Consider the following 22423-nt stretch of genomic DNA (forward strand, 5'->3'; position numbering starts at 1 on the left):
CCGTGGTGCATCCTGGTGTCATCTCTTCACCCAGGTTAGCGACATGCACCGAACTGTCCACAAGATGTTCAAGAAAATGTGCTTCATCAGACCAGGCCACTTTCTTCCACGTCTCCATGGTCCAGTTCTGATACTCACATCCCCTTAGGCACTTGTGGTGAACAGGAGTCAGCATGGGCTCTGATAGGTCTCTTACGCACCAGTCTGTGATGTTCTGTGTGTTCTGACATTTATCGGTCATTGCCAACCGTTAAGTTTTCAGCAATTTTTGCTATAGTTGCTCTCCTTTGGGATCAGACAGCTTGCCTTCACTCCCCATATGCATCAATGAGCCTTGGCGCCCATTGATTCCCAGTTTACCGGTTGTCCATTCTTGAAACACATTTGGTAGGTACTAACCACTGCATACTGGGAACACCGCACCAGACCTGGCATTTTAAAGATGCTCTCACCCAGTCGTCTAGCCTCTGTTAAAGTCGTTCTTATCCCTCTGCTTTCCTGTTTTTGCCACTTCCAACACATCAACTTCATGAACTGTTTACTTGCTGTCTAAGGCTACTTTCACACTCACGTTTTTGCTTTCCATTTTTGAGATCCGTTCAGGGCTCTCACAAGCGGTCCAAAATGGATCAGTTTTGCCCTAATGCATTCTGAATGGAGAAGGATCCGCTCAGAATGCATCAGTTTGTCTCATATCACTCTCCATTCCGCTCGGGAGGCGGACACCAAAACGCTGCTTACAATGTAAGTCAATGGGGACGGATCAGTTTTCTCTGGCACAATAGAAAACTGATCCATCTCCCATTGACTTTCAATGGAGTTCATGACTGATCCGTCTTGGCTATGTTATAGATGATACAAACTGATCCGTTCATGCCGGATGCATGCGGATGGAATTATTGTAACGGATCAGTTTTCTCGCCCATATTCATTGGGGGACACAGGAACCGTGGGTATAGTTATGTCCTCTAGGAGGCATTGACACTAGATAAAGCTGTTCGCTCCACCCCTGGCAGCTATACCACCTCCAGCCTGGAGAGAGAGCTTCATTTTTTTCTAGTAACAATAGGAGGCAAGACCTCCCTGTTCTGCAGGGTAGCTCCTGAAGATTTTTTATTTATTTTTTTCCTTTTCAGGTGGGAAACAGTGATCGCCTCGCCTCCCTGTTCTCCCAGGCGAGCACGCCAGTGTTGGTCCGCCACGCTGCCTCCTCCCTGACAAGGTGGACCAGGGCAGCCTCGTCCCTGCATCCCGCCAGCAGAAGGGTCACCTAGGTCCTCTAAAGAGAAGACCCTCCTGCCATGCCTGACTCCTGCCACTCCGGTGCCAGCTGCTGAGGAGGTGACCCTGCTGGAAAAGGTGACCTTGCGGGTCCACTTAGCGAGGGTGAAGAGGATGAAGATGAGGTGAGTACACAGGATTAGGTAAGTATGTTTTTACCCTCTTCCCCCTCCCTCCCTCTTTGGTGAACTGGGGCAGTATGGTGCCATGGCTTCTAGGGGATAGCCTCACGCCTCCCGCTTAGTTTTGCGATGACGGTGCAGGCGCTGGCTACTTCTGGGAGAGTGGTATTTGCGTTACCCCTACAATGGTTCTTGCTGCACAGCTCCTTCGGTAGGTGGCGGCTTCTTCTAGCTCTGAATTGGTGGCCTCTGCGGTATGGCCCCCTCCTCCGCTGGGGTATGGGCTAGCGATACAGTTGTGGCTCCCCTTGCTTGGCTTCCTCCTCGGGCAGAGTTTTGGCACAGCCACTAATCCCTGGTTGCATCTGCATTTGCACAGGGTATTCTTTAGTGGCCTTCTATTCCAGAGTTCTGGACCCGGCTGGTGGGATGTGGCGCACTCCACATCTCTCCTTCTGCAGGTGAATCCTTCTTATTGGTCCTGGGTGTGCTACCTGTATCTATATTACCTCTCAAGACGTGACTAATGTCTAGGTCACGTCAGCCGCCTGGTGATCATACTACCCACCGCCCATTCCGGGGGTAGGCTACGAGACTCCCCACACCAGATGGAGCAGGGTTGCTGTCACGTCTTGCCGCGCTGATAGACGTTCCATTCCTGGAACGGAACACCCTTCTATTTCTTCTTCCTCCTCGAACAAATGGCTGACGGCCTCTCCCTTCTGTGTTCCTGGACTGCGGAAGGTGTTCGAGGCGGTCTGTCTGCGCTGGAGTCGCCAGGACGTGGACTTGATGGCTTCGAGACTGTCTGTCTGTCTGTCTGTCTGTCTCGGAAGCTTCCCACCTTTCTCTCCCGAGCAGGAGATCCTTAAAGGATAACTGTCGCATTTAGACCCCAATTTCAATTTTCATATATGTCGTTACTAATAACATGATATTCCAGAATCAGTTACTATTAGACTGACTTACCCCATATTTAATAAGATTCAGCCTTTAGCAACCAGTCTGCATAAAACTGCAATTTCACTATTCAGTTAAGATGGCCACCACTGCCCTCACCCTGAGGCTGATCCCACCTGCCCTCACTAGCCAGTAACAATAGCCCCCCAAAAGTGTCAGTAACCAGAGCCCTTCCCCCTAAAGGGTTAATCTCCTGCAGCACAAAGGGGTCCTCTTACCACATGTTGCTTTCATTTATACACTGAGCAGATGGAAGATCTCCCTTCCCTGTTGTGCGCTGATTCAACTCTGCATTCTCCAGCTCTGCTGAGTGAGGGAGCGTCTGCCAAGCGCAGGGACAGGGAGAAGTGCACACAGCCCAGGCACTGTTATCAGCTGCTGGGGAGGACCTGGCTTTAATAATTTACTTACAGTCCCTGGCTGTCAGTAATGTGACTCTGCACGCTGCGTGCTCCGTCTAGGACCATGCCTAGCAACCCTATTTTAAGCACAGGTAAAAATAGGCAGCACAGGGAACAAAAATGTGGAATTAAGGGGTTATTGAATACACAGTGAAAAGTTGAAATAGGGCCACCAAGGTGATATTAATCACCACAATCCAATATAAAAATAAAAATACGACCGTTATCCTTTAATGTGATTAATCATTTTGGTTCAGTAGATTCTGCTAAAAACGTACTTTTATAATATGTAAATTACCTGTCTACCAGCAAGTAGGCGGCTACTTGCTGGTAGCAGCCGCATCCTCCTATCATAATGACGCCCCCTCCGCATGTTGATTGACAGGGCCAGCGAATGGGATCTTTCTCTGCTGGCCCTGTTTGCATTCAAAATCTGGCGCCTGCGCCGTACCTGTCTTCAGTCGGCGCAGGCGCACTGAGAGGAGGATGCTCGCTCGGCCGCTCCATCCTCAATGCGCCTGCGCCGAGTGTAGATGTGACGTCATCGGCGCATTGAGGATGGAGCGGCCGAGCGAGCGTCCGCCTCTCAGTGCACCTGCGCCGATTGAATACCGTTACGGTGCAGGCGCGAGATCTTGATAGCAGATAGGGTCAGCCAGAGAGAGTTCTGATAGGAGGATGCGGCTTCTACCAGCAAGTAGCCACCCTACTTGCTGGTAGACAGGTAATTTACATATTATAAAAGTACGTTTTTAGCAGAATCTACTGAACCAAAATGATTAATCACATTATGTATGGATAAACCGCAGTATAGGGATTATAAGTACACAAAAAAGACAGTTTAGTGGGGTGACAGAAGCCCTTTAAGCTTGCGGCGTGGATGCCCCGATTTCCCTTTGGCAGGGGTTCTCTCTCCTTTATGTTTCTTCCCCCCCCCCCCCCCCCTTTTCCCCTCCTACCCAAAGTTCTACGGAATATTGGGATGAAGGGTATTCCGACTATCCTAGTCGCCCCGGGGATTGGCCGTCGCACGTGGTACGCCGACCCTGTTCTCCTAGGAGACGTCCTTGGTCACTGCCACTCAGAGATGGCCTTCTTTCGCAGAGTCCGGTCTTCCACTAGTTTTTAAGGTCTCTTCGTTTGCTGGTGTGGCTATTAAGTCCGCCCTTCTACGCGAAGAGGTTTTTCGGCAGATGTCATCCGCTAGCCTGCATCGTCCAGGATCTATTACAGGACCTGGAGGTCCTTCCTGGGTTTCTGTGGAAGCCGAAATGTTCTGCCACTTCGTTTTTCTCTCCCCACGGTCCTGCCTTTCTACAATCAGGGTTGGACCTTGGTCTGGCCCTTAGTTCTTGAAGGGTCAGGTGTCTGCGCTTTCTATCCTTTTCTAGAGCCCTCTGGCCCCCCTGGGGCCTCTAAGGACCTTTCTTCCGGGAGTGGCACATACGGTTACTCCGTACTGTCCTCCTTTTGCGCCTTGGGATCTGAATTTAGTCCTCTCCAACACTCCGGGCTTCCCCTGGAGCCCTTGCGGGAGTTTTCTCTCCTACTCCTGTCCTGGAAGGTAGTTTTTTCTGGTCGCTATCGCTTCCATCAGACGGGTGTTTCAGTTGGCGGCGCTCTCTTGCAGAGAATCCTTCCTGGTTATTCATAGGGACAAGGTGGTTCGCCGGCCTGTCCCTTCTTTTCTTCCGAAGGTGGTCTCTGTCTTCCATATTAATGAGGAAATTGTCCTTCCCTCACTGTGTCCATCTCCTTTACACCCTAAGGCAAAGGAGTTACGCAATTTGGACGTTGTCAGAGCTCTGAAGATCTATTTAGCAGCCTCCGGTCCCTTCCGCAGTACGGATCTCCTTTGTCATTCCGGAGGGTCCTCGAAAGGGATTGACTGCTTCCAAGGTGGAAATTGCACGCTAAATTCGGTCTACAATTGCTGAAGCATACCACGCCCGAGGCAGGGTTCCGCCCTTAGGTGTCATTGCACACTCCACCAGAACGGTGGGCGCATCTTGGGCTCGGAGGAATCGCGCTTCGGCTTCACAGTCTTGTAAGGCGGCTACTTGACCTCCTTACACACATTCACAAGATTTACCAGGTGCATGCTTGAATCGGCGGACGCTGCCTTAGGCCGCTTGGTCTTGCAGGCGGCAGTTTTTTAGAGGCCTGCAGGGACAATTGCTTCCATGGGTCTGTATTTTTTTTTCCCTCCCTGTGCTTTTGAACGTCCCACGGTTCCTTTGTCCCCCCCCAATGAATATGGGCGAGAAAAGGAGATTTTTGTATAACTTAACAGTAAAATCTCTTTCTGGCTCTTCATTGGGGGACACAGCACCCTCCCAGTATTGTTTCTTCGACCACAGTGGCAGTTGCTGGTTAGAACCCTGTTGGGTCTTTTGCCATGGTTGGTGTTCTATGTTTTTTCTTTGGTTGGCTTGCTTCTACTCCTGCTTGTGCACAAACTGAAGCTCTCTCTCCAGGCTGGAGGGGGAATAGCTGCAGTGGGAGGAGCTAACAGCTTTATCTAGTGTCAACGCCTCCTAGAGGACATAGCTATACCCACGGTTCCTGTGTCCCCCAATGAAGAGCGAGAAAGATTTTACTGGTAAGTTATACAAAAATCTCCTTTTTGCATATCGATGACGGATCCAACCAAAATGCGAGTGTGAAAGTAGCCTAATTTGACAGATGCCATTGTCACGAGTTAGGCTACTTTCACACTAGCGTTTTTGCTGAATCCGGCAGGGTTCAGCAAAAACGCTTCCGTTACTGATAATACAACCATCTGCATCCGTTATGAACGGATCTGGTTGTATTATCTTTAACATTGCCAAGACGGATCCGTCATGAACTCCATTGAAAGTCAATGGAGGATGGATCTGTTTTCTATTGTGGCAGAGAAAACGGATCCGTCCCCATTGACTTGCACTGTGGGTCATGCTGGATCCATCTTGCTCCACATCCCAGGACGGAAAGCAAACTGCAACATGTTGCAGTTTGCTCTCCATTATGGGAATGCAACTAAACAGAACGGAATGCATTTTGGAGCATTCCATTCTGTTCAGTTCAGTTTTGTTCCCATTGACAATGAATGGGGACAAAACTGAAGCGTTTTGTTTCCGGTATTGAGCCCCTATGTTTCGGCCGATTGGTGTATTTTTCTTTTGGTGCCTGTATGACTGTCCACAAAGCCAAATATAATTGTCAATATAAGGCTGGGTTCACCTCACGCTTTTGCCCTACGTTTAACATATACGTTTGGGAGGAAAAAGATACAAAAGCCCAGTCCAGTAAAAAAAAATAAAAAACACATGTTAACATAAGGGTTGGTTTTTGTTTTTTACACAATGTAAGGCCTCATGCACACGACCGTTGTATCCTGTCCTATTCTTGTCCGCGGAAGACTGTTCGCGGACCCATTCAAGTCAATGGGACAGCTAAAAAACACGGAGGCACACAAGATTGTCATCCGCGTCCGTTTTATTCCTATCATTTGCATGGCAAACCTGTCTTAGACATTTATTTATTTTTTTTACCTTCCTTTGTCTGGTAGTCCTCCAAAAATAAAGACACACGGGCACAAAAACGGAAACTGATAACGGAACCCCATTTTGCGGAACGGAACACAACAACGGTCGTGTGCATGAGGCCTATCTCTATTTGGTGGCGGATGCCGTCCATTTGATGTATAAATTTTTTTTGTGTACCAAGAATTTAATTTTTATCATCTCTTTGTCTACAGGTCTGGTGCCAGCTTCTATGTCTGAACCTCCACCATTCAAATGCCTTCTCATTAATAAAGTTGATGGAAGTTGTGCTACATTTAATGATTCCGAACAAGAAGATCTTCAAGGTTTTGGGGTGTGCTTGGACCCTGTCCATGATGTGATTTGGAGGTTTGTAACCTATGAGTTAAAAACATATGTGTCATGTATGTAATAAACTGCTGAAAAAACAGAATACTAACTTGCAGATATGTGAGACAGACACTTCATGCTGGTCCAGGTAGAAATTCTCGAATAATTTCCTCCTGTAGAAACAAATATCATGGAAAGCAGTGTTTTTCTTCCCATATCATGTAGGAGCAGTTATGCTTGGACATAAAATACAGCATTTGCATGGCTTGTTTGCTGTAGAGCAGGCATGGCAAACCTGCGGCTCTCTAGCTGTTGTAAAACTACAACTCCCACCATGCCCTGCTGTAGGCTGATAGCTGTAGACTGTCCGGGCATGATGGGAGTTGTAGTTTTGCAACATCTAGAGAGCCTCAGGTTGGCCATCCCTGCTGTAGAGGAATACTAGATTTCTCCTTTACTGGAATGTTTATCGTACAAATATAGGATGCACTACCACCACAAGGCCATCCCAACCGATATGGGGCATGGTTTGTGTGTGGTGTTGTTTTTTTTGTTTGTTTTTTTTTTTTTATATCCAATTATACCAGATGGCCTTGTGTGCCTTCTGCAATTTGCAGAACGGAACAGGAGGCCCATTATAGAAATGCCTATTCTTGTCCGTAAAACGGACAAGAAGAGGACATGACTCATAATTTTAGCGGGTCCACGGAACGGAGCAACGGATGTGGACAGCACAGAGTGAATTGAAATGAATGGTTCCATATACGGACCATATATGGAATCAAAATACGGCCCATATACGGAACGCAAAAAAAGTTTGTGTACATGAGGTCTCTTGCACAGGACTGTATGGCTTTCTCAGTATTTTGTAGTCCGCAAAAAACGGATCCGCAAAAAATATGGGTGACGTCCTTGTGCCTTCCGTTTTTTATGGAACAGCTGGCCCCTGATAGAACAGTACTATCCTTGTCCGTTATGCGGACAATAATAGGACATGTTCTATTTTTGAACGCAAATACGGAAACGGCAGGCATACGGAGTACCTTTGTTTTTTTTTGCGGATCCATTGAAATGAATGGTTCCGTATACGGACCACAAAAAACGCAACGTAAACGAAAAAAAAGTTTGTGTACAAGAGGCCTAAGGTTGGATTTGCAGGCAAAATTAATTCTGAGTATTTATAAACTTAAAGGGAACCTGTCATGTACATTCTTGGGGCAGCATGTTATAGAGCAGGAGCCGCCGAGCAGGTAGATATACAGTTGCAAGAAAAAGTATGTGAACCCTTTGGAATGATAAGGATTTCTGCACAAATTGGTAATAAAATGTGATCTGATCTTCATCTAAGTCACAACAATAGACAATCACAGTCTGCTTAAACTAATAGACAAATAATTAAATGTTACCATGTTTCTATTGAACACACCATGTAAACATTCACAGTGCAGGTGGAAAAAGTATGTGAACCCCTAGACTAATGACATCTCCAAGAGCTAATTGGAGTGAGGTGTCAGCCAACTGGAGTCCAATCAATGAGATGAGATTGGAGGTGTTGGTTACAGCTGCCCTATAAAAAAAACACACACCAGTTCTGGGTTTGCTTTTCACAAGAAGCATTGCCTGATGTGAATGATGCCTCGCACAAAAGAGCTCTCAGAAGACCTACGATTAAGAATTGTTGACTTGCATAAAGCTGGAAAGGGTTATAAAAGTATCTCCAAAAGCCTTGCTGTTCATCAGTCCACAGTAAGACAAATTGTCTATAAATGGAGAAAGTTCAGTACTGCTGCTACTCTCCCTAGGAGTGGCCATCCTGTAAAGATGACTGCAAGAGCACAGCACAGACTGCTCAATGAGGTGAAAAACAATCCTAGAGTGTCAGCTAAAGACTTACAAAAGTCTCTGGCATATGCTAACATTCCTGTTAGCGAATCTACGATACGTAAAACACTAAACAAGAATGGATTTCATGGGAGGATACCACAGAGGAAGCCACTGCTGTCCAAAAAAAACATTGCTGCACGTTTACAGTTTGCACAAGAGCACCTGGATGTTCCACAGCAGTACTGGCAAAATATTCTATGGACAAAGAGGCACAGCACACCAACATCAAAACCTCATCCCAACTGTGAAGTATAGTGGTGGGGGCATCATGGTTTGGGGCTGCTTTGCTGTGTCAGGGCCTGGACGGATTGCTATCATCGAAGGAAAAATGAATTCCCAAGTTTATCAAGACATTTTGCAGGAGAACTTAAGGCCATCTGTCCACCAGCTGAAGCTCAACAGAAGATGGGTGTTGCAACAGGACAACGACCCAAAGCATAGAAGTAAATCAACAGAATGGCTTAAACAGAAGAAAATACGCCTTCTGGAGTGGCCCAGTCAGAGTCCTGACCTCAACCCGATTGAGATGCTGTGGCATGACCTCAAGAAAGTGATTCACACCAGACATCCCAAGAATATTGCTGAACTGAAACCGTTCTGTAAAGAGGAATGGTCAAGACTCACTCCTGACCATTGTGCACATCTGATCTGCAACTACAGGAAACGTTTGGTTGAAGTTATTGCTGCCAAAGGAGGTTCAACCAGTTATTAAATCCAAGGGTTCACATACTTTTTCCACCTGCACTGTGAATGTTTACATGGTGTGTTCAATAAAAACATGGTAAAATTTAATTCTTTGTGTGTTATTAGTTTAAGGAGACCGTGATTGTCTATTGTTGTGACTTAGATGAAGATCAGATCACATTTTATGACCAATTTGTGCAGAAATCCATATCATTCCAAAGGGTTCACATACTTTTTCTTGCAACTGTATAAGTTTGTGGGAAAAGATTCAGTATAACTTGTAATTTATGTATTTCCATCTTTGCTCTTTCTGTGCTTTAGGCAGAGTTCACACGAACGTGTGTGGCCCGTGCTGCGGGCCGCAATGCACGATCGCCGGCCGTAGGTCAGCCGCATCGGATCGCGGACCCATTCACTTTAATGGGTCCGCGATCCGCCCGTTCCGCAAAACGATAGGACATGTTCTATCTTAATGCGGAACGGAAGTACGGGACGCAACCCCACGGAAACACTCCGTAGTGCTTCCGAGGGGTCCTGTTCCGTGCGGCCGTTCCGCTATTCCAGATTTGCTGACCCATTGAAGTGAATGGGTCCGCATCCGTGATGCGGAATGCACACGGAACTGTGGCCGTGTATTGCGGCCCTCAATTTGCGGGCCGCAATACGGTCACGGATCGCACACGTTCGTGTGAACTAGGCCTTAGAGTTCAGTGGGCAGTTTTGCTCAGTGATTAACAGCCTTCCTAAAAGTATACACAGTCACTATAGACTGCCATGTATACATTTACATTGTGCCCAGTCACTATAGACTGCCATGTATACATTTACATTGTGCCCAGTCACTATAGACTGCCATGTATACATTTACATTGTGCCCAGTCACTATAGACTGCCCTGTATACATTTACATTGTGCTCCGTCACTATAGACTGCCCATGTATACATTTACATTGTGCCCAGTCACTATAGACTGCCATGTATATTTACATTGTGCCCAGTCACTATAGACTGCCCTGTATACATTTACATTGTGCCCAGTCACTATAGACTGCCCTGTATACATTTACATTGTGCTCACTCACTATAGACTGCCCTGTATACATTTACATTGTGCCCAGTCACTATAGACTGCCCTGTATACATTTACATTGTGCCCAGTCACTATAGACTGCCCATGTATACATTTACATTGTGCCCAGTCACTATAGACTGCCATGTATATTTACATTGTGCCCAGTCACTATAGACTGCCCTGTATACATTTACATTGTGCTCCGTCACTATAGACTGCCCATGTATACATTTACATTGTGCCCAGTCACTATAGACTGCCCTGTATACATTTACATTGTGCCCAGTCACTATAGACTGCCATGTATACATTTACATTGTGCCCAGTCACTATAGACTGCCATGTATACATTTACATTGTGCCCAGTCACTATAGACTGCCCATGTATACATTTACATTGTGCCCAGTCACTATAGACTGCCATGTATACATTTACATTGTGCCCAGTCACTATAGACTGCCATGTATACATTTACATTGTGCCCAGTCACTATAGACTGCCATGTATACATTTACATTGTGCTCACTCACTATAGACTGCCATGTATACATTTACATTGTGCCCAGTCACTATAGACTGCCATGTATACATTTACATTGTGCTCACTCACTATAGACTGCCATGTATACATTTACATTGTGCCCAGTCACTATAGACTGCCATGTATACATTTACATTGTGCTCACTCACTATAGACTGCCATGTATACATTTACATTGTGCCCAGTCACTATAGACTGCCATGTATACATTTACATTGTGCCCAGTCACTATAGACTGCCATGTATACATTTACATTGTGCCCAGTCACTATAGACTGCCATGTATACATTTACATTGTGCTCCGTCACTATAGACTGCCCATGTATACATTTACATTGTGCCCAGTCACTATAAACTGCCATGTATACATTTACATTGTGCCCAGTCACTATAGACTGCCATGTATACATTTACATTGTGCCCAGTCACTATAGACTGCCATGTATACATTTACATTGTGCCCAGTCACTATAGACTGCCATGTATACATTTACATTGTGCTCACTCACTATAGACTGCCATGTATACATTTACATTGTGCCCAGTCACTATAGACTGCCATGTATACATTTACATTGTGCTCTGTCACTATAGACTGCCATGTATACATTTACATTGTGCCCAGTCACTATAGACTGCCCATGTATACATTTACATTGTGCTCTGTCACTATAGACTGCCATGTATACATTTACATTGTGCCCAGTCACTATAGACTGCCCATGTATACATTTACATTGTGCCCAGTCACTATAGACTGCCCTGTATACATTTACATTGTGCCCAGTCACTATAGACTGCCATGTATACATTTACATTGTGCCCAGTCACTATAGACTGCCATGTATACATTTACATTGTGCTCATTAACTATAAACTGCCATGTATACATTTACATTGTGCCCAGTCACTATAGACTGCCATGTATACATTTACATTGTGCCCAGTCACTATAGACTGCCATGTATACATTTACATTGTGCTCCGTCACTATAGACTGCCCATGTATACATTTACATTGTGCCCAGTCACTATAGACTGCCATGTATACATTTACATTGTGCCCAGTCACTATAGACTGCCATGTATACATTTACATTGTGCCCAGTCACTATAGACTGCCATGTATACATTTACATTGTGCTCACTCACTATAGACTGCCATGTATACATTTACATTGTGCCCAGTCACTATAGACTGCCATGTATACATTTACATTGTGCTCCGTCACTATAGACTGCCCATGTATACATTTACATTGTGCCCAGTCACTATAGACTGCCATGTATACATTTACATTGTGCTCCGTCACTATAGACTGCCCATGTATACATTTACATTGTGCCCAGTCACTATAGACTGCCATGTATACATTTACATTGTGCCCAGTCACTATAGACTGCCATGTATACATTTACATTGTGCTCATTAACTATAAACTGCCATGTATACATTTACATTGTGCCCAGTCACTATAGACTGCCATGTATACATTTACATTGTGCTCCGTCACTATAGACTGCCCATGTATACATTTACATTGTGCCCAGTCACTATAGACTGCCCATGTATACATTTACATTGTGCCCAGTCACTATAGACTGCCATGTATACATTTACATTGTGCCCAGTCACTATAGACTGCCATGTATACATTTACATTGTGCTCACTCACTATAGACTGCCATGTATACATTTACATTGTGCCCAGTCACTATAGACTGCCATGTATACATTTACATTGTGCTCACTCACTATAAACTGCCATGTATACATTTACATTGTGCCCAGTCACTATAGACTGCCATGTATACATTTACATTGTGCCCAGTCACTATAGACTGCCATGTATACATTTACATTGTGCTCACTCACTATAGACTGCCCATGTATACATTTACATTGTGCCCAGTCACTATAGACTGCCCTGTATACATTTACATTGTGCCCAGTCACTATAGACTGCCATGTATACATTTACATTGTGCCCAGTCACTATAGACTGCCATGTATACATTTACATTGTGCTCATTAACTATAAACTGCCATGTATACATTTACATTGTGCCCAGTCACTATAGACTGCCATGTATACATTTACATTGTGCCCAGTCACTATAGACTGCCATGTATACATTTACATTGTGCTCCGTCACTATAGACTGCCCATGTATACATTTACATTGTGCCCAGTCACTATAGACTGCCATGTATACATTTACATTGTGCCCAGTCACTATAGACTGCCATGTATACATTTACATTGTGCCCAGTCACTATAGACTGCCATGTATACATTTACATTGTGCTCACTCACTATAGACTGCCATGTATACATTTACATTGTGCCCAGTCACTATAGACTGCCATGTATACATTTACATTGTGCTCCGTCACTATAGACTGCCCATGTATACATTTACATTGTGCCCAGTCACTATAGACTGCCATGTATACATTTACATTGTGCTCCGTCACTATAGACTGCCCATGTATACATTTACATTGTGCCCAGTCACTATAGACTGCCATGTATACATTTACATTGTGCCCAGTCACTATAGACTGCCATGTATACATTTACATTGTGCTCATTAACTATAAACTGCCATGTATACATTTACATTGTGCCCAGTCACTATAGACTGCCCTGTATACATTTACATTGTGCCCAGTCACTATAGACTGCCATGTATACATTTACATTGTGCCCAGTCACTATAGACTGCCATGTATACATTTACATTGTGCTCACTCACTATAGACTGCCATGTATACATTTACATTGTGCCCAGTCACTATAGACTGCCCTGTATACATTTACATTGTGCCCAGTCACTATAGACTGCCATGTATACATTTACATTGTGCCCAGTCACTATAGACTGCCATGTATACATTTACATTGTGCCCAGTCACTATAGACTGCCATGTATACATTTACATTGTGCCCAGTCACTATAGACTGCCATGTATACATTTACATTGTGCCCAGTCACTATAGACTGCCCATGTATACATTTACATTGTGCCCAGTCACTATAGGCTGCCATGTATACATTTACATTGTGCCCAGTCACTATAGGCTGCCATGTATACATTTACATTGTGCCCAGTCACTATAGGCTGCCATGTATACATTTACATTGTGCCTAGTCACTATAGACTGCCCATGTATACATTTACATTGTGCCCAGTCACTATAGACTGCCATGTATACATTTACATTGTGCCCAGTCACTATAGACTGCCATGTATACATTTACATTGTGCCCAGTCACTATAGACTGCCATGTATACATTTACATTGTGCTCACTCACTATAGACTGCCCATGTATACATTTACATTGTGCTCTGTCACTATAGACTGCCATGTATACATTTACATTGTGCCCAGTCACTATAGACTGCCATGTATACATTTACATTGTGCTCACTCACTATAGACTGCCCATGTATACATTTACATTGTGCTCACTCACTATAAACTGCCATGTATACATTTACATTGTGCCCAGTCACTATAGACTGCCATGTATACATTTACATTGTGCCCAGTCACTATAGACTGCCATGTATACATTTACATTGTGCCCAGTCACTATAGACTGCCATGTATACATTTACATTGTGCTCCGTCACTATAGACTGCCCATGTATACATTTACATTGTGCCCAGTCACTATAGACTGCCATGTATACATTTACATTGTGCCCAGTCACTATAGACTGCCATGTATACATTTACATTGTGCCCAGTCACTATAGACTGCCATGTATACATTTACATTGTGCTCCGTCACTATAGACTGCCCATGTATACATTTACATTGTGCCCAGTCACTATAGACTGCCCTGTATACATTTACATTGTGCCCAGTCACTATAGACTGCCATGTATACATTTACATTGTGCTCATTAACTATAAACTGCCATGTATACATTTACATTGTGCCCAGTCACTATAGACTGCCATGTATACATTTACATTGTGCCCAGTCACTATAGACTGCCATGTATACATTTACATTGTGCTCATTAACTATAAACTGCCATGTATACATTTACATTGTGCCCAGTCACTATAGACTGCCATGTATACATTTACATTGTGCCCAGTCACTATAGACTGCCATGTATACATTTACATTGTGCTCATTAACTATAAACTGCCATGTATACATTTACATTGTGCCCAGTCACTATAGACTGCCATGTATACATTTACATTGTGCCCAGTCACTAAAGCCTCACGCATGCGCATTGTGCCGCTGAAACCCGGCTAACAGCGGCAGCAGGAGATGGGATAGTGCATTACTACAGAGTAGGGTTGTTGCGGGTATCGAAATTTCGATACCCAATCGATACTTCTGTCCCGGTATCGATACGATACCGGGATTTCCATTTTTTCGATACTGGGCTGCGCTTCTGAACATGAGCGCGCTGCTCTCAGCGCGCTCATGTTCTCTCAGCAGCACGGGGAGAAGGAAGCAGTCTCTCCCTCCCCCTGTGCTGCTGCCGCCGCTGCCACCAATGAGAAGAGAGGGGTGGAGGAGCGGCGGGCGCACTGCGCCATCAATGATAGTACTTTTCCTACACAGAGCGGCGCCCAGCGATGTCCCAGCACTCACCATTAGTCCTGGGCGCCGCTCCGTTCGCCCGCTGTGCCCCATTACTGTCTCCTCTCCTGCTCCACATGCTGATTACTATCGGAGGGATGGGGAGGAGACATCAGCTTCTCTAGTGGGCGTTCCTTCCTGCGCTGCGATTGGACAGCGCTACAGCCAGGGAGAAGGAACGCCCACTAGTGAAGCTGATGTCTCCTCCCCATCCCTCCGATAGTAATCAGCATGTGGAGCAGGAGAGGAGACAGTAATGGGGCACTGCGGGCGAACGGAGCGGCGCCCAGGAATAATGGTGAGTGCTGAGACATCGCTGGGCGCCGCTCTGTGTAGCCTAATACTGAAAGTCTGGACCCAGGAAAAGTAGACTTTAACCCATAATACAGGAGGCGGGTGCCGGTAGCAGAATCGCATTGCCGGCATCCTGCCCCTGACACCCGCCTCCTGTATTAAGGGGTAATTATCATTGGTGGTGCAGTGTGCCCCTTCTCCCCCCCCCCCCCCCCCTCAACCCCGCATCCCATTAAAGTCATTGGTGCCGGCCCCTCTCTACCACCCCAGTATTAAAATCATTGGTGGCAGTGGCCACAAGGTCCTCTCCCCTCCCCCTCATTGGTGGTGCAGTGGCAGCTTCTGATCGGAGCCCCAGCTGTGTAAGCCTGGGGCTCCGATCAGTTGCCATGGCAGCCAGGACGCTACTGAAGCCCTGGCTGCCATGGTAACATCCGTGATGCTGTGTGCACAGAGCACAGAGCAGCAGGGACAGTGTGAAGTCCTAATTACCCTGATAGAGCTCTATCAGGGTGAATAGGACAAGGGATGAAAAGATCCCAGGTTCTGGCCCCTAGGGGGGGGAATCGTTATTAAATAAAAAGTGTAAAAAAAAAAAGGAAAAAAATACCCCACCAACATATGAAGTATGAATCACCCCCTTTTCCCAATTTCACATATAAAATGTATAAATAATAAACATATTACATATTGCCACGTCAGAAAAGTCCAAACTATTAAAATATAAAAAAAATCTATGCGGTGAACGCCAGAACAGAAAAAATAAAAAAATACTGCGCGATTCGCCATTTTTTAAAATGCAGAATGCATGTGGCTTTTTTTTTTTTCACGTGGTATCGAATGGTATCGAGTATCGCAATACTTTTTCATGGTATCGAAACCGAATAAAAAAATTGGTATCGCAACAACTCTACTACAGAGCGCACCTCGCATGCGGGGACGGTTAGGGCGTGGTTACCTTGACTTCAAGCTGGCCGGCACTATAGCGCTGATGGAGAATAAAACTGCGTTTTTTGAACTTGCGCAGCACCGGACAACAGGATGAAACATATGATTGATAACAGGCTGCGGGCTACTATGAGGTACTGCTGGCGGGGGTAGATGCATTTTTGAGGTGACTGGTTCCCTTTAAAGATATGGCACGGTAGTGTGCACAATCAAACACATTGGGGTAGATTTATCAAAACTGGTGTAAAGGAAAACTGGATTCCACATGAGATTTTTGAGAGCTTAACACCACTTTTGATGAATGCACAGCATGCAGCACAGCTGTGGCCCCAAAGGGACCCAGTCTGAATGCAGTATGTTGGAAGATCAGTTTTCTCATTGGTTTTTCTATTTAGGGGCAAAAGAAATCAGTTTCGCAATAAAATCCACACAGCTTTTACTTCAGATTCACTGCGGATTTCACCACTATATGTTGAAGGTGTGAAAATCCACAACAAATCCTGTTGTTGTTTTTTTTCTTTCTGCTCCTTGCAGATAGTTTTTTTTTTTTTTTTTTTTTTTTTTTTTATAAGTTGGCCATTTGGAATCTGCATCTCCAATCTGCTTTGTTTGAACTCTGTCAAAGGGAATTTGTTGCCACATCTATGCTGCTCTGAGGGAAGGATAAACAAGCGACGTTCATGCCGATTCCAGAAGTCGAATATACACTGCTCAAAAAAATAAAGGGAACACAAAAATAACACATCCTAGATCTGAATTAATTAAATATTCTTCTGAAATACTTTGTTCTTTACATAGTTGAATGTGCTGACAACAAAATCACACAACAATAAAAAATGGAAATCAAATTTTTTAACCCATGGAGGTCTGGATTTGGAGTCACACTCAAAATTAAAGTGGAAAAACACACTACAGGCTGATCCAACTTTGATGTAATGTCCTTAAAACAAGTCAAAATGAGGCTCAGTAGTGTGTGTGGCCTCCACGTGCCTGTATGACCTCTCTACAACGCCTGTGCATGCTCCTGATGAGGTGGCGGACGGTCTCCTGAGGGATCTCCTCCCAGACCTGGACTAAAGCATCTGCCAACTCCTGGACAGTCTGTGGTGCAACGTGACGTTGGTGGATAGAGCGAGACATGATGTCCCAGATGTGCTCAATTGGATTCAGGTCTGGGGAACGGGCGGGCCAGTCCATAGCATCAATGCCTTCGTCTTGCAGGAACTGCTGACACACTCCAGCCACATGATGTCTAGCATTGTCTTGCATTAGGATGAACCCAGGGCCAACCGCACCAGCATATGGTCTCACAAGGGGTCTGAGGATCTCATGTCGGTACCTAATGGCAGTCAGGCTACCTCTGGCGAGCACATGGAGGGCTGTGCGGCCCTCCAAAGAAATGCCACCCCACACCATTACTGACCCAATGCCAAACCGGTCATGCTGGAGGATGTTGCAGGCAGCAGAACGTTCTCCACGGCGTCTCCAGACTCTGTCACATCTGTGACGTGCTCAGTCTGAACCTGCTTTCATCTGTGAAGAGCACAGGGCGCCAATGGCGAATTTGCCAATCTTGGTGTTCTCTGGCAAATGCCAAACGTCCTGCACGGTGTTGGGCTGTAAGCACAACCCCCACCTGTGGACGTCGGGCCCTCATATCACCCTCATGGAGTCGGTTTCTGACCGTTTGAGCAGACACATGCACATTTGTGGCCTGCTGGAGGTCATTTTGCAGGGCTCTGGCAGTGCTCCTCCTGTTCCTCCTTGCACAAAGGCAGAGGTAGCGGTCCTGCTGCTGGGTTGTTGCCCTCCTACGGCCTCCTCCACGTCTCCTGATGTACTGGCCTGTCTCCTGGTAGCGTCTCCATGCTCTGGACACTACGCTGACAGACACGGCAAACCTTCTTGCCACAGCTCGCATTGATGTGCCATCCTGGATAAGCTGCACTACCTGAGCCACTTGTGTGGGTTGTAGACTCCGTCTCATGCTACCACTAGAGTGAAAGCACCGCCAGCATTCAAAAGTGACCAAAACATCAGCCAGGAAGCATAGGAACTGAGAAGTGGTCTGTGATCACCACCTGCAGAACCACTCCTTTATTGGGGGTGTCTTGCTAATTGCCTATAATTTCCACCTGTTGTCTATCCCATTTGCACAACAGCATGTGAAATTGATTGTCACTCAGTGTTGCTTCCTAAGTGGACAGTTTTATTTCACAGAAGTGTGATTGACTTGGAGTTACATTGTGTTGTTTAAGTGTTCCCTTTATTTTTTTGAGCAGTGTAGTTTCTGAGAAATGTACAGTGCGCTCTCATCGGCTGCGAGGAAGAAGTCCTTGTGTCCATGAGCTGCCAGAGTTAGCCTACTCTATGATGAATAGATTTCTCCCTATGCAAGTTAGGGTACATTCACACGACCGTATAATTTTATCTTTCTCGTTCATTCCATTGGGGGACACAGACCATGGGTATAGCTTAGAGATATTACTAGGAGGGACACTATGCAAAAAAAGAAGCTCCTCCTCCTCGGGCTATACCCCCAGGCACCTCCAGGAGAACTTCAGTCTTTGCTTAGTGTCCGTTCAAGGAGGTTGACATTTATTCTTCTCCTGTTTGTTATTTTTTTTTTTCTGGTTTCAGATGGGGACGCAGGTCAGCATTGCGCTTTCCTGGCCCCTGTGGAGGGTCTGCCACGGTCTTCTGAAGGTTCCTGGCTACCTCCCATTCCCCCACAGAAGAAAAGTGGATCCAGACTCGACATGTTAGCTCTGGCATCCCACCAGCTGCTGGGACACCTGCTGCCTACCCTCCACCAGAGCACTGCTCTCCTTGATTGGAGTCAGACGTCTGAAGAGGTGAATCCCTGCTGGTCTGGACATCGAGGGAGCATGCTGTGCAGATAAGTATTGCCTGCTTCAATCTCCCTCCTTTCCCCCCCTCCCCCCCACCCCTTCATGTCGTCTGTCTGGCGCTCTGTGACCTGAGGTGAGCTAGAGAAGGACCGGCTGGGGGCATTTTTTCCCGTTGGGAGGGGGGCCTTTCTGGGGAGGGCTGGTGATTCCACTGATACCTGCCTGCAGCTCAGCCTATGGCCGCATCGGCGGCAATCTTGGCACTGAGGGAGTGTATTTTATCTTATGGCCGCTGCGCTCTCTGCAGCTCCCGCCGGCCTGCTCCTCCCGATATTAACCCCCGCTGCGCCGTATCTGGCGAAGGGGTGTATTTGAAATGCGCGCGCGCGCGCTTATTTCGCGCCGCAATGACGCGTCCAAGGGGGCGGAGCCTCGGCGTCCAGCTCTGTCTCTCCCTACGCCGGAGACTCTGCTGGATTGCGGCCGTGCAGCTCCTCAGTTTTCTCGGTGACCGGAGACTTCTGCTGTTGCCTGGGTGGTAGGAATTGCAGCAACCTGGTAGGAAATCTTTTTTGGAATACCATCATGCCTAAACCTGGGGCCCCTAAGCCTTCCAAGGCTTCCTCTCAGGCTCCACTGGAGTCATGTAAAATATGCCTTAGGCCTTTTTCTGTCACTGGTTCCTGTGACTCATGCCCTGCTCCCGGACAGGATCAGCCTCCTTCTCTTGCTCAGCCCGGTCCTCCCTCTGCCCCTGCGGATACAGCGGTACCCGCCTGGGCCTCCGCCATGTCTAATGCGGCAGCTGATCTGGCCTTAGTTGCCAAGGCAGCCATGTCCTTCATGGAGCGCATGGCGGCTACTAATCCAGTGGCATCCACCACTCCATCCCCTCTCAGCGACTCTCACAGAGGGCGTCTGACTTCTAAAAGGCAGCGTGAGCGGCAGCATTCCTCCTCGGATGACTCCGCTTCTCCCCCTCGCCTTGAGGCATGCCCGGTTGACTCTCCCCCTCGCAGGGAGCGCAAATCCGATGGGGAATTGTCCGGATCGGACGAAGTCACGGAGCGGGAACCCCTGCCTAAGCTTTCCACCATGGTAACCGAGTTGGTGGCAGCTGTCCGTGACACTTTTAATATACAAGGGGATTCTCCTCCCTCCACTAGTCGGGAGTTCTCCCTTTTTCCACCCAAGAAACAGGAGTCCGCCGTGTTCCCTATTCACGAGGAATTCACTGCGGTCCTATCAAAAGCTTGGGATCGACCTAATCAAAAATTTTCGGCCACCAAGCGTATGGATACGCTTTATCCTTTTCCAGCTGACACAGTGGAAAAGTGGACTTCTTCCCCTAAGGTAGATCCTCCGGTGGCCAGGTTAGCCAAGAACACGGCCCTTCCCGTCCTAGACGGTTCCTCTCTGCAGGATGCGGTGGACAGACGTTTGGATTCACTTTCCAAGTCCATCTTCTCGCTGGCGGGCGCTTCCCTGCGACCGGCCTTTGCGTCGGCTTGGGTCGCCAGAGCCCTTACAACGTGGTTGCAGCGCCACCACCAGGATCTGTCAGAGCAGGACGCCTCTGCAGATACTCTGGATTTTATCATCCAGATGTCTCAAGCGTCTAAATATCTCTGTGAGGCTTCAATGGACATCGGCTCCCTCTTTGCCCGTATTTCGGCCCTCTCTGTCATTCAGCGCAGGGAGGTCTGGCTGAAGGTGTGGGATGCTGATGCCTCATCCAAGCGATCCCTCGCTAACCTTCCCTTTGAAGGGTCCAGGCTCTTTGGGGCTCAACTAGATGAATTCATTTCTGCCGCAACAGGGGGCAAGAGCACTCATCTACCCCAGCCCAGGACCAAGCGTCCCTTTCGGTCTCGGCCTTCAGGTTTCCGGGGCCAGTCCTTTCGTCGCTTCTCCACTGCCAGGACGCCGTCGTCCTCATCGGCAGGGGGGTCCCAGGACTCCCGCAAGAAGCCTTTCTTCAAGCCCCAGCCTTCTTGGCGGCCTCGGGCGCAGTCAGCCCGTCCTCCTGCTCCCAAGCAACCCTCCGCATGAAGGGGTGCCCCCACCCCTCGTGGTGGGGGGCCGTCTGCTCTCCTTTCAACAGGTCTGGAGGGCTCACGTTCAGGACGCCTGGGCTCTGGAAGTGGTGACGTCCGGCTACAAGTTGGAGTTCGCGTCCAGCCCGCCGGAACGTTTTTTCCCTTCTCGCGTTCCGGGGGATCCAGCCAGGGCCTCGGACCTCTTTTTTGCGGTCTCCTCTCTTCTGGACCGTGGTGTCATTTCCCCCGTTCCCCCAGAAGAGCAAGGGACAGGTTTTTACTCAAACCTGTTCGTTGTTCCAAAGAAAGAGGGGTCAGTGCGTCCAATCTTGGATCTAAAACTTCTCAACAAGTTTCTACGGGTGCGGAAGTTTCGCATGGAGTCCCTTCGCTCCGTTATTGCTTCTCTGCTTCCAGGAGAATTTCTCGCGTCTGTGGACATTCAAGACGCCTACTTGCACGTCCCTATTGCAGAGTCCCACCATCGCTTTCTGCGCTTTGCCATAGGGGGGCGTCATTTCCAGTTCGTCGCCCTACCTTTTGGGTTGGCAACCGCCCCTCGAGTTTTTACGAAGATTCTGGCGCCTCTCATGGCGCTTCTTCGCACCAGGGGCATCTCTTTGTTACCATACCTAGACGACATCTTGATAAAAGCTCCGTCTCTTCCACAGGCCGAGGACAGCATCCGAATCACGGTTCAATCCCTGGAACGGTTCGGATGGCTGATCAATCTCCCCAAGTCCTCTCTGCACCCCTCCCAGAGACTCTCGTTCCTGGGGATGATCTTGGACACCTCGATTTCTCGGGTGTTTCTTCCAGATTCCAAGGCTTCCCAGATTCGTCTGGCAATGGTGCTCCTTCTACGCT

General features: G+C 47.1%; 1 protein-coding gene across 1 annotated transcript in view; it reads left to right on the plus strand.

The window, feature by feature from the left end:
- The window catches only part of LOC120993875 (E3 ubiquitin-protein ligase MYCBP2-like), a 145982-nt gene that overhangs the window by 106629 nt on the left and 16930 nt on the right, over positions 1 to 22423 (plus strand). The window contains exon 24 of the mRNA XM_040422346.1: positions 6504 to 6657. Within this exon, the coding sequence (XP_040278280.1) occupies positions 6504 to 6657 (154 nt within the window). The remainder of the gene's footprint in view (positions 1 to 6503; positions 6658 to 22423) is intronic.

Source organism: Bufo bufo, chromosome 3 (assembly GCF_905171765.1).
Source record: "Bufo bufo chromosome 3, aBufBuf1.1, whole genome shotgun sequence".
In the NCBI taxonomy this organism is placed as follows: Eukaryota; Metazoa; Chordata; class Amphibia; order Anura; family Bufonidae; genus Bufo; species Bufo bufo.